This window comes from Emys orbicularis, chromosome 2 (assembly GCF_028017835.1).
Source record: "Emys orbicularis isolate rEmyOrb1 chromosome 2, rEmyOrb1.hap1, whole genome shotgun sequence".
Lineage (NCBI taxonomy): Eukaryota > Metazoa > Chordata > Testudines > Emydidae > Emys > Emys orbicularis.
The window spans coordinates 143,020,923-143,034,438 of NC_088684.1; the positions used below are offsets into that span (position 1 = coordinate 143,020,923).

The 13,516-nt window shown below is 47.8% G+C and overlaps 1 protein-coding gene across 1 annotated transcript in view; it reads left to right on the top strand.

Moving 5' to 3' along the window:
* The window catches only part of SLC4A5 (solute carrier family 4 member 5), a 114,534-nt gene extending 105,923 nt beyond the window's left edge, over positions 1–8,611 (top strand). Inside the window, exons 24-27 of the mRNA XM_065399333.1 lie at positions 188–361; positions 1,246–1,407; positions 4,860–4,944; positions 8,577–8,611. Coding sequence (XP_065255405.1) covers positions 188–361; positions 1,246–1,407; positions 4,860–4,944; positions 8,577–8,611 — 456 coding nt within the window. The remainder of the gene's footprint in view (positions 1–187; positions 362–1,245; positions 1,408–4,859; positions 4,945–8,576) is intronic.
* The last annotated feature ends 4,905 nt before the right edge of the window (positions 8,612–13,516 follow it).

The window sequence follows — 13,516 nt, forward strand, 5'->3', positions numbered from 1 at the left end:
TTAGTGGGAAGTTGGCCTAATTTTGGGCCAAGTAAGGACCATTCTGAACCAAAACCTTCAGCAGGTGTCCGTGCAGCACTCTCCTCTTCAGCCAGCATGGAGCACTTGACAGTTGCTCGTTTCAGAACCAAGCCCAGCTCAGCCTTTACTCAGGGATGGCGAATAACGTGCTGCTTTTCCCTGGCAGTTCTGGGACCGCTGCAAGCTCTTCCTGATGCCAGCCAAGCACCAGCCTGACTACGCCTTCCTTCGCCATGTGCCCCTGCGGCGGATCCACCTCTTCACCCTGGTGCAGATCATCTGCCTAGCCATCCTCTGGGTCCTGAAGTCCACTGTGGCGGCTATTATCTTCCCTGTGATGGTAGGGTCTCCACGCTCACTCGGGAGATCCTTGGGACAGATGGTGTGGGGAGGGGGTGAGCAGCTGGGGTCCCCATGCAGTCCCCTCTGCCCCATCCCCAATAGGGATACAACCACTGATCTTCCTGGGCTTTGTCTTTAGTTTTAAAAACCAGAGCCTTAAGGCAGCAGGTCTGTTTTTCTGAGTGTCAAAAGCCTTCTATCAGCTGATCTTCCTGGCTTCCCTCTAGCTCAGCCTTTCACCGTATCCTTGAGTTAGAACTAAAGAGACTAGCTTGTCTTCCTGGGACACAGTCAGCACTCCATGAAGTGACCGCTATTAGTAGGGCGACCAGACAGCAAGTGTGAAAAATCAGGATGGGGTGGGGGGTAATAGGAGCCTATATAAGAAAAAGACCCAAAAATCGGGACTGTCCCTATAAAATCGGGACATCTGATCACCCTAGGTATTAGCAGGTGCGTTCTCCAAAGATGAAAGGAGGTGTCAGCCTGGGGTTTGACATCCCTTGAATCCCTTGGTTCGAGTCACTTCAGCCCTTCTGATGCAGATCCATTAAGTTCCATAAAGTTTCCCGCATGGGGAGTGTTTTGTGTCACCAGCCATGGTTCTCTGTGGGGCTGCCAAGGTTCCATAGCGCGTCCTGAGAGGATAGCAGCTGTTCTTGGTGCCCTCAGCCAGAAGCTCCATGCCCCCTTCTCTGTTCTGCACTGGTCGGCCCCGCAACTGCCCCTCCCCCACTGTGTTTTGTCACTGTAGCGCCATTCGGAGTCTGGCCTGTTTTGTTCAATGGAATCTAGTCCCGAATCTGGATCTGCTCTGTCCGCGTTGGCAGCGGTTGTTTAAATCTCTCTCCCTTCTTCCCCCCCCCCCCCCCCCCCCCGTAGATTTTAGCCTTAATCTTAGTGAGGAAAATGCTGGATTTCGTCTTTTCCCAACACGACCTGGCCTGGATTGATAACATCATCCCCGAGAGAGAGAAAAAGAAGGAAGACGACAAGAAGAAGAAGAAGAAAGGCAACAAAGGGGAAGAGGAGAGTGAGGATGAGGTGTGTCCATGCTCGGGAGGAACAGCAAGGGGCTTACAGTCCATTAGTGTTGTAGATGTTCAGGGATGTTAATGTCACTCACCGATGAGGCCCTTAGTTCTGTTCTGAAAAATAGCTCTGTCCAAACGGTATTGTGAGGGTCCATCATTATCGTGCCTCAGTTTCCCCATCTGTAAAATGGAGAGAACAATACAGACCTCCTTTGTAAAGCGCTTATAGATCTACTCATGAAAGGTGCTTGAGAAGAGGTAGATGGTGTCGTTATTGTCTCCTTGATTTCCAGATTCAGTGTGCTCAATTTCCAAGTTGAGAAGGGTTTTTTTTCCCAACCTGCCAACGCTTGCAACTGGGAACTTGCACATCTCCCCCTAATAAAGCCACATTTTCCCCTGACTGACACCCTGCGCAGTCCTTCAGTGAGGAGCCCCAAATGCAACTGATTGCAACTTAAACAATTCTGTAGATGATGCAGAAGAAGCAATACAATCCAGCTCCCTCTCTCAAGGCAGGGTTGGCTCTGAAGGGATAATGGGAATCAAAATCAGTAAATACCTGTTTATAGTACTAAATTGAGCAGGGCTACCTCCAACACAAACAGGGAGCAGATCTGCTAAGGAGGTACCATCTCTTACACAGTCACTCTTTGAGTAGAACTGCACTTGAAATACAGTTTGTGTTCCAAGTAGGGTTGCCAGGTGTCCAGTTTTCGACTGGAACGTCCAGTCGAAAAGGGACCCTGGTGGCTCCGGTCAGCACCGCTGACCGGGCTGTTAAAAGTCCGGTTGGTGGGGCTGGCAGGCTTCCTACCTGGCTCCGCACGGCTCCCAGAAGCAGCGACATGTCCCTCTGGCTCCTAGGCGGAGGGACGGCCGGGGGGCTCTGTGTGCTGCCCCTGCCCCGTGCACTGGCTCCGCAGCTCCCATTGGCTGGGAACCGCAGCCAATGGGAGCTGTGGGGGCGGCACCTGCGGGTGGAGGCACTGCACAGAGCTGCCTGGCCGCACCTCTGCCTAGGAGCTGCAGCCAAGGGACATGCTGCCACTTCTGGGGAGCCTCCCAAGGTAAGCACCGCCTGGATCCTGCTCCTCGCACTCCCTCCCAAACCCCTGCCCCAGCCGTAAGCCCCCTCCCACACCCAAACTCCCTCCCACCGCCTGCACCCTGCACCTGCTCCGGCAGCCCTTAGACACCCCCCTCCCACAAACTCCCTCCCGGAGCCCGCACCCCAACCCCCTGCCCCAGCCTGGAGCCCCCTCCCGCACCTGAACCCCTCATTTCTGGCCCCACCGCAGAACCTGTACCCCCAGCCTAGAGTGCGTACCCCCCTCCCACACTCCTGCCTCATCCCAGAGCCCCCTCCCATACTCCGAACCCCTCATTTCTGGCCACACCCCAACCCCCGCCCTCATCCCCTCCTGCACCCCAACCCCCTGACCCACCCCGGTGAAAACGAGTGAGGGAGGGTGGGGGAGAGCGAGTGATAGAGTGGGGAGGGTTGGAGTGAGCAAGGGTGGGGCCTCAGAGAAGGGGTGGCGTAGGGGGGCGGGGCAAGGGTGTTCGGTTTTGTGCGATTAGAAAGTTGGCAACCCTAGTTCCAAGTCTCTCCAAATGTTATTGCAGGGTTACAATAAACAACCTCCAGGCTAAGGAAGTCCATTAGCCCCATGATAAGGATACATGCAGAACATCTGTTAGCACTATTGACAGTCTTGCACGTGTCTCAAGGGATGTCTAGAGCCCTTGCTGCAGGCTGCATGCAGCTGTACGTAAGAGAGACGTTCTGTCACCTGAGTAATAAAAGCATGTGGCCGAACTACCAAAACGCCAGCGTTAGCCTTGGAAATCCTTAGCGGAGTTATCGATAGAGATTGGGAGCTAATGGAACCCCTCCTGTGGATTCTTCTTCTGACCGTATCTCTGAGACAGCTGCACTTCCAGTAAAGGATTTTTAAGGCAAAATGCAACAGTGACTAGCACCACTTAGTGTTATATAAATGGAAGAGAAGGGAAAACAAAAATCTGATGGCTGGACTGTCAGCAAAGGGCCAGGAACAGAAAGGACTATTGGATGCAAACAGACCCCTCCAACTACACTACCCCGTAAAAGGGAGAGTCACAAAGGGCAGTAGGCACCCAGCTTCCACTGGAGTTGGGCACCCACGGTCCCATTTGTGGCTGCCCATCAGCACGTTTGGGAAGGGTGAGGGAGAGCACCTAACGGGTGACCCGATTCAGGAAAGCACTGAGGCATGTGCTTAAGTCCTTTTGACTTCAATGGGACTTGAGCGCTGTCTCGAATAGGGGCCTGGGCAAGCAGTTTTGAGATAAAGGATGCTTTCAAATATGTTTTGAATGTTGTGTTCAGTTTTGGTCACCTCATCCTCAAAAGACCTAGCAACCAAAATGATTAGAAGCCTCAAGGGAAGGACTTCAGTCGAGTGGGAGACTCAAGAGGCTAGGATAATCCATTCAAAAACAACGCACTTAAAATGAATAGAAAGACATACTTGGTTAATTCAACACATAATTAACCTGTGGAACTCACCTCTGCAGGGTAGTATTGAAGCAATTTTCTCAGTAAGAATTAAAGGAGGAGGCATTTATATGACTAAAACTATCAGTGACAGGTAAACGACTAGCTAAGGTAAAAGTTACAAGGGCCATTAGAGCTTATGCTTTTGGGCATAAACTGATCGCCAAACTCCTTGTGTTTTTTGTTAAGCGTCTGGATGAAATTTTGTAGACACATCCGAGCTTTACAAACTCCATGGTTTATTTCCCAATTGATTCTACCTGTGTAGTCTCCCCTTGCGGTTTGAATTGGATACAATGGTTCTCTTCACTGCCTGTCTTAAACTGATGCATAGCATTCATTGTTAAGGAGCTGCCACATTCCCCCTTCCTCCCCCCAGAGCTGGCTGCATTTTAGTGGAGGGTGACTTCTGTGTGTAGGAGAATCTCATTTATCCAAATATCTCTGACCCAGAAATCTTGCTTATTCTAATCTTAGTTATGTCCACTTATGTGAATTATTTACCAAGTAATGTAACTCTCTCATCCAATCCCCTTGTTTAGCCAGATGTTTCTGATGTCCCCAAACCACTTCAGATAAATGGCTTTACCATAGTTAATGGTATCCTTTAGCATGAATGGTGTGAGAAATGTAAGCTATTGTTATGGGCAGGCAACATATTACCCTGATTAATGTTAATTGGTGTTACTGATGCTGATCTTTCCACCATGCAAATAGATACATAGATGTCTAGGATGGGATTTTCAATGGGAACTGGGTACCCAATCCTTTAGACTCCTTTGAAAATCCTGGCCTTCTGCCATATGCATGAGAATGATCCATTTAATGCGGAAGGGCATGAGTATGTTTTCAGGCATGCTAACCCCGGACATGTCTGTATGAATCATTGTATTCACTGGCTCTTCCCACTCTTTTCCCAGCCTCGGTTCCCAACACCCTCAGTTATAAAGATCCCAATGGAACCCGTCCAATCAGACCCCCAAAATGGTATCCATTGCATTACCAGTAAGTACAGTGCTTAGGTTCTAACGTTATTACCACTTACTAACCCTCAACATCTTGGTCTATTTTGTGACTAATCAAAGTAACCCGCTGCAGGTGCTTGGCTTGTTTTGAAGCTGTAGATATGTGTAGATAAGAGATCCGCAAACAGGCTTGAGGAAAAGAACACACACGGATCCTTCAGCTGCTTTTTAAATCCAAACTTGATTTTAAAATTGTTTTGCTGCCTGAAAACTCTGCATTCTTGGCCTAGGAATGCCAGAAACCTCTCACAAGAACCTGTTCCTCTGGGGTTACCAGCCCACAGGTGGATCAAGAACCAGGAACTCCATAGAACTAATCCTGGCTCTGATACTGACATACTGCATGCCCTTGGGCAAGTCACTTGACCATAGTGATGGGTGCGTTTATCAGAAACTGGATGGAGAACGAACCTTCTTGTGCCTATTTCCCCATATGGAAATATGCAGAGGATAACCTGTTAGCTACCCCACAGCAGGGGTGGAGGATGAGAATTTTGTTAGTTAATGGGTGTAAAGTGTTGCACAAAGTTCACTGGCGAAGTGGAAAGTGCGGCTTGCTGTTGTTAAAGATTCAAAAATGCCAGATGGTTTGGGATTCAAGAGACCTGGGTTCTAGCCTTCGCTTCAGTACCGTCTCCCTGTGGGACGACAGGCAAGTGACCAACAGCCAAAGGGGCCTCTGATTTTGCCTGCCCAACTTCGGGCACCTCGGACGTGGTTTTCAGGAGTGTTGGGCCCGTGCCGAGCTCTGTTGGAACTGCAGGTGCTCAGCACCTGAAATGACAGGTCTTTTGGGGGAAACATTCATTCTGTCTTCTCTGGGCCTGGGCCCTCTGCCATTGCAGCCTGGTACAGGAAGCAGTGACAGCCCAGGAAAATCATTAACCAAAGCTGCATTTGTGCACAATAGATGTTGGATAAAGGTGACTCCCTTGCATTCTTGAAAGATAGTTGTGCTAATAGCCCTCCCCCTCTGCCGTCTCTTCTGTCCCAGGCTACTGCACGTCAGAGGGACGCCCGAGTCCTTCAGTAAAATGTTATCTTGTCACTTTGGTACAGGGCTGGCTTATTTGGAATGTGCCTTTTTCTGGGGGGGAGACTGGTGGAGAGCCAACGCTTGCTTCTGAACGTTCCCAAGTTCCGCTCCACTCCAAGCGCCTGAAAGGTCCAACCTCTGCAATGCTGGTAGCTGCGCCCGTCTCTCTTGTATGTGAGTGGGCTGGAGGCGCAGCGCTTGCATCCAGTTCCTAGCAGTGCTCGTAATGGGAATTGGCAACTCAGCTGCCCCGTGAGGGGAAGGGCTGGGCCAAAATTCAATGAGCCAGATTCTGAGGTGGAGTCTGAGGACTTAAAGCTGGCATACTTTACTGTGTGGTCTCCTCGGTGTGTGATCTACACCATCTTCCACTCACCCTCTTGGAATCCCTCAGGTTCAGTGAGCAAAATCCAGATGTGGTGATGTCTGGGGAGTGTTAAGTTACCCATCAACATGTCTGACTGGCTGAGTCTCAGTTGGTGCAGGCTGCACACTGAGGGGAGCAGTGGAAGGCGTAAGAGACACCAGCTCTAAATTCAGTTACTGTCCTGACTTTGGCCCCTCACGTCCATCTGATCCACCTTATACCATGGGAGTCCCCTGCCATCAGTCATATGGAGGCTGAACTTCTTAGAACCGATAAATTATTCCACACTGTGGTATCCTGACACATGGGGTGACCCTGCTTTTGCTGGGATATTAGGGAAAGGCCTTTACTTCTCCTGGAAGAGACATAAATGGTCAGCGTTCACGTCTGGTTCTCTGTAGCTGTCATTGTTTATGGTTTCTTCTCTCTTTCCTCATGGTCGCTGTATGGGACAATCTCTTATGGGGTTTCAGAAGGACTAAAGTACTTAAGGTCACAACTCCCAGTGGGATTTGGGCACCTTTTTGCCTTAGGCTGCTTTGAAAACCCCTAACCATAACATTTAATCCTCTATTGGGAGGTGAATTGGACTTGCCATTGTCAACAACTAATGCGGACTCCAGGCTTTATCCAAATGGCACCCCATTTATGGCTTCCGGTTCCTATTTAGATGGAGATTCAGGATATTTATTGTCTCTCTAAATAGTCCTGTTTCCAATGAGCCCGGAGTCTCCCAAGTGTGTTCTCCAAGAATGAAACTCCTTTCAGGATCAATCCTCTGACCCATTGTCCTTCAAGTGTCACTGAGGCAATTGGTCTCCATTTTTGTTGCAAGCCTTGTAGAGACAAATTCTACTGATCAGTGGGTTGGCAATAGGATGCACAGAGCCTTTTGGCTTGAGGAGACAGGTTTGAAGCCAGCCTGGCTAGACTGTGATGCAGAGCTGATACCATCTGAGGGGTGTTTTGTTGCCTATAAAAGACAAGCTAAGAGTCTAGTTCTGTTCCCAGTGGATAGAGGCCAACATCATCATTGGCACTAGCTTAGTGGCAATCTCAGCAGGAAGGCCAGCGATTGAATTGTGACGTGCACTGAACTTCCCTTCCCTTTTGTCTGATAAACATGCCTTTCCTTCATGGTTCTCCATCAAGAGGATCTCAGCAACCCTGAACTTGGGAGCAGTTTGCATCTGGATTGAAAGGTTGAACCTCAGGCCTACAGAGTGTCGACTTTGTGGCTAGCTGGTGGATTTATTTTTCCTGTTTGTGAGGAAACCAATGCCAATTCTTTGAGCAGAATCCTGTTCCCATTGCAGTTAGGGAGTGTTTCGCCACTGATTTCAATGGGATCAAGATTTGTCCCCAAAGAATAAGCACTTATGTGATTTAAGAGCCTAGCTTCCATCGACTTTTAATGCAGTTTAGGCTCCTAACTCCAAAAGCACTTTTGAAAATGGCACTTGGGCTCCTAAGTCACTTAGACACTTTTAAAAATTGCACCCTTTGACCCTACATTTACTAACTCTCAGAGATTAGCTCCTTTTTGCTTTTCCTCTAGTTTTTTGTTATTTGCCCAAAGTTAAACTCCCTAAACCCACATTTTGCCACCTAAATAAAAGTGGCTGGACTTTGAGTTTCTGAGCCTCCACAACTCCCACTGAAATCCGTGGGTGCTAGAGGCGTTCAGCAACATTTTACTTGGGTTCCTAAATCCTTATTTAGGCACCTAACTTGAGGCTCCCATGCTTGAAAAAGTGGGTTTAGAAATTTAAAAGGAAAACCTAGTCAGGTGAATCGGGACTCAAAGACCGCACGGGAGGTAAAAGCAGCAGATTTCTGTAGCCAGGTCTTCCCTTTCGCATCAATTAGGGGATGATTTCCAAAGACACAAAAGCACCTCGACATTCAGCAGAGAGTTGGATGCTTAACTCTCATTTGTGTCTTTGACGCTCCCTCCCCTTTGTTGCCGTATTCATTTAAAAATGCAGCATTTCCAATGGGTTTTTTTCTCCCCCTAATTAGTGGGTGGAGAGAGATGACCATGCAAGTTCACTGAACTTCATGGTTGAGGTCTCAGAGCTGCTGGAGGTTCCACAGTGCAGCGCCAGCCTTTTCCCTCTAACTGGGATGGTCTTGGGGGATTTTTGGTTTTTGTTTTGTTCCTTCCTCACCCTGAAACGGTTTCATATGCATCTGTGTTTCCCTTCAGGAAAGAGGTCCTCCAGCTGGAGCTTTGCGTTCTGATTCCTCTCCTAACGGTTCAGACTTGGATCGCAGGTAAATGACATTTAACAGGCTCATCATCCCTCCCCAGTTCTAAGCCCTGCCCCCAAACCTGTTGGAGTCCGGCACCTCCACGGGTGTGAACGCCAGGCAGGAATCGGAATTGGTTCAGGCAACCGGAGAGGGTCTAGTTAGGAGCAACGGGGTGAAGGGAGGGAAAATTCAGGCTGATCGGGGGAAGAAAAATTCTAACCCTGGGCTCTGTGGGTGGAATTCACCCTTGTGCAGAGGGGGCAAGCACAAGCCCATCGGCCGCTTAAATCACAGGGGTTTAAATGGGGCATCAGGCCTGTGCTTGCCTTCTGCAAAGGGGTGATTTATGGGTGTGTTGCAATCCCAGGGTATGACTGCAGCTTGAGCAGACATATCTGAGCCAGCTTGAATCTACCTAGTTCGGATACTAGGGCAGTGAAACAGCAGCAGCACAGGCTGTACAAGCCCATCTGGAACCTTGGATAACTCCTCGAGCAGCCAGCAGCTCCACTGCTCCAGTACCCAAGCAAGCTAGATTAAAGCTAACTTGGGTATGTCTACACAAGCTGTAATAACTCCCCATCATTGCTGAGAGAACATACATGAAAGGGTATAAATCTCCTCTCAAGGGCAGTGGCGTCACCCCCTTGCTTGGGAGATTTAAAACAAAGCTAGATAAAAATCACTGTCTAACTTGCTGTAGGAAGCACTACATCGGCCAGCGGATCAGGCTAGAAAATAGACTGTCTTTAAAGATCTGTGATTCTCTCCAGCCTCTTCTACTGTGGCCCCGTACTATGGCTGATGGTGCTTGCATGAGCCAACACGCTGCTACAGTCTATTGGAGAAATGAGGTCTGCGTTCAGTTAGGGGGTTGGATGTGTGTGTGTCTGTTAATAGCATCTGTCGATAACAGAGTAGGAAATAAAAGACCCTAAGTCCCCTGAATCATACAATCACTTGTAACCAGACCAAGTGTATGATGCAAACTGGCAAAAGCCACAGTGGAGGTTGACTCAGTCGCTGGTTCAAATCCAGCATAGGTTGTTGCTGTCTGCTGGCCCCGCGGTGCCTGTGTTGGCAGAGCTGGGAGATCTCAGTCTCATTTCAAAACTGTCAAGAGAATTGACATAAACTGATCCCTTCACTGGTAGAGAAACCAAGGACTGAGCTTCCTCCCTCTCTTGCCTAGTGAGCCCTTCCAAGGAAGGGCGAGAAAAGCTGGTCAGTGCTACCCCTGTTCTGCAGATAAAAAGAGGACTTTAGCCTCCAGGGCTGTGACCTGCACACCAGTCCCTGCTGTTTCTTTTTTTGTCCCCTATGAGCTGTTGATTTCTAGGTTCTGGGCCCCCTTCCTCAGTGAAGGGGGCAAGGCCTTCCTTTGCCTTGATTGACTCTGTCCACCAGTCCCAGTTATCAAATAGGCTGATGTGTACCCAGCAGCATGAAATTCATGATGCCCACAAAGAAAACAGAGATGGATGTTCCTGTGTGTACTGCGTGTGTAGTACCAGCTGTCAGGATCTTCTTTCTGTGTACAGGGCCTTGCAGTCTTTTCCCATTAGTGTAACTATATTTGGATGTCGTGATTTATGGAAATAGGTAAGCAGAGGTTAAACTTCCAAACGGGAACCAGTGTGAGTTAAAGATAAGACATCAGTCTTGCATTCAGATTTTTCTGGCTTGTAGCTTTTGTGCTGCACCATTCCAGATGTATGTCATTAGCTAGGTTCTGAAACACGAGTCAAATTCAGCCCTGGTGTAACTCCAGTGAGTCTGTTCTGAAACATGACATTGTAAAGATCAGATAGAACTTTTATTCAAAGGGACACTGTCACGTTAAGTTGGTCTCATTATTTTGGACTTTGTAAAAACTGAGCTTTTATTAAACAAAAAGGCTGGTACAAATGTTCCCTTTTTTTTTTTAATTTAATTCTAATGGAAACTAGGCTTTTTAAAGCAAATCAGGATCCCCCTTGTATCACTAAAGATTGCAGCATTGGATTTGATGCATGAGATCCTGAAGGTGAAATTGATCAGAACCTGATTGTTAGAAAAAATGAAATTGAGCAGTGTGTCTTCATTATCCCAAATGAGAGACAGGAACAAGTAAAGGGTGCAAATTAGATTATTTTTTTTCTTTCTGATTTCATAATCAAGGTCTCATTTGTAACATAAGTATGGAAACTTGTTGGGTTTTTTTTCTAATTAAACACTGGTTTCTTTTACGCTCGTTAGAGAGAGTGAAGTGGTGCTCTTCTCCCAAAGCTAAAGAGAACTTGGCTTGAATCAGGGTGAACAGAGACATGAGCGGCCTTCGCTGTTTTGCAAGCCAGGGTGGAAAACATTTTCAGCCCCCTCCTGACTTCCACCAATTTCCTCAGCGGCCGAACAAAAATTAAAACCAGCCAGTCAGTGAGCAGCATAGTGGTTTGGCAGCCACGCCCACCCTCTAGAACTGGGTCTGAATAGGGATATGTCTGTGCCATACCTACATTGCACTGCTGTCCAGATGTTATTGTTTATAACAAAAAGTGGACACTAGGGGGCAGCAGTTAGGCTTTACTAAGAACATAATCCTGGAAAATGTATCCCAGCTTCACATTTTACATCGGCGCAGCACATTTTCACTAGGGGTTTGCAGATACACCTGTGCAAAACCAAGAGAAAAAAAAACACAACGTAAACAGTCGCACCGACTGCTGCAGATGAGAAGAGAATTGGGCCTTATCTTCAAAAGTTATTGCATTGCCAGACAGATTCCAAACAGCCTGGTCATTTAGTCACAGCTATTAAAGGTCATAAAGTTTAATGCCAGAAAGGATCACCAGATCATCTAGTCTGTCCTCCTGCATATCACAGGTCACCAATACTGCACCCAGCACCCACACACCATTCATTACGCTATTCATAAACGCTGACACTATCAAAACATGGGGGGCACAACCTTAATCTGTAGCACCTCCTGCTGTGTCGGTCCACTCCTGGGATCCCCCCCCAGCTCTGCCAGTGCACCACAGTCCTAACTCATGGAATCCCCTGCTGTTCCAGCCCAGGGCTCCCCCGCTATTCCAGTCCTCTAAGGTTTTGTTATTGCTATGGCATATTAGATCATAGCAGACCACGCTGCCATAGCAGATCTCATCAGTCAGAGAAAGGAGTGGGCGGAAGGGAAAGCCCAACCATAATGCACCTGAGAGGTTGCACAATGCTGCACATAATGGAAAAAATGTCCTTCCTGCTCCTTGCGCTGCTGATGTAGCGAATTCCCCAGGCTGTCTGTGTATCTGGCACGTGCAGGTAATACGGTGTTTCTGCATCCCCCTTGTCATGCAATATGTCTCCGCTTTCCAAAGTGGCACATGGAGAACCGCGCCCCATTGGTGCACTCTCCTCTCCCTGCAGCTAACGCTCCACTGGCCACTCTGCAAATGTGTCTAATCAGATGGTGTTTTAGTGGGATGGGCAAAGGTCAAAAGGCCTAGAGGTCAGGTCAGATACTGGGCCGAATTATCCAGAGCTCAGCAAAATTTGGGCAGGAACTCTTGCTGGACAGAACATTCACTTGTGAAAATTCTAGTATCTCCACTTCCCTGTTGGACCAGAAATATCCCAGGAAGACGCTTTCCCCTCTGGTAGTTTAACACAGCTGGGCCCAGAATGAACCCCGTCAAAGCAACAGCAAGTAGCTCAGATGCTATGGTGTAAATATCTAGGGCACTAATGCTATGAATGCCTGTAGATAGTTGTATAAATACCTGGAGGGATGACTGGCTGTGTAAGATAGAGCAGATGGCTAGCTGGCTGGGTGAAAATGCCTAGAAAGGAACAAGAAAAGTTTTAAGGTTGTTTTATTAAGTACCAATTTTTTTCCCATCTTCAGATTAGGTGTGATCTGAGTATAAGGTGAAGGTTTGTTCATATTTTCCTTCTACTCTATAGTGTGGTACAGTAGTCCTGTCTAGGAGAAATGGAATGGAGTTACAAAAGGGAAAGTTTAGACTGAATACCAAGAAAGAGCTTCCCAGCAGTGAGATGCAGAATCTTCTCCGGAGGGTAAAGGGATGGGAGCCCCTTCACTTGGGCCATTTGTAACTAGACTGGGCAGTGCACTAGGAAAAGGGCTGTAGACAATAACTGTGCATTGGCGAAGGGGACGGACCAGATTGTCATTGGGTTTGATCCTTCCTTTGATGGCAGTTTAGAGTTTGCAAGATTTGGCTCTAAATCCTTAGGAATCCTGCCTCCAAGCCTTCCTTTCCAAGAACTTTAATGCTTAGTGCTACATGCGGCAACCATCCAGCTGGATTTTGGGAACTCATTTTGGGAAGACCATCCGCTTACTTGACTGAATAACTTGTGTCCCACTTTGAATTCATTGGATTGTTGAACCTCCAGTTCTCTTGTGTCTCCTCCTTTCTTCTGTTCCTGTCTTACTCCTGCTTCACGGGAAGGTTTTGACCCTGATACTGAAGCCCTTTCACTTCAGAGCACCCGCATCTGCATAATAGCAGTACTGCCAGCCCCTGGCTTTTGAAATCATAAATTGGCTTAAAAAGCATGAGATTTTTTAAAATAATTTTGGGTTTGTTTTTCTTTCTGCTTTTAAGAGTCTTTAGGGTTCATATTTTCTTGCCTTTCTCCTCAGCCATGAGCGCTAGAAACTTCCTCTCTATTTTTAATGAAAGCTGAGCTTCTCACCTAATCACATGATTCCAGGAGCTGGGGCTTTAAGGAAGACATCAGGTATCCAAGACTTGTAATAAAATCATGAGAGTCGGCAACACTGAAATAGAAAGAAATGGGCCTGAGCTGCAACATTCAGGTCCAGATCCGCCAAAGGGTTTTGGTTGGGCCTACAATAAATATGGCGGGCCATTCACAGAGTTTGGA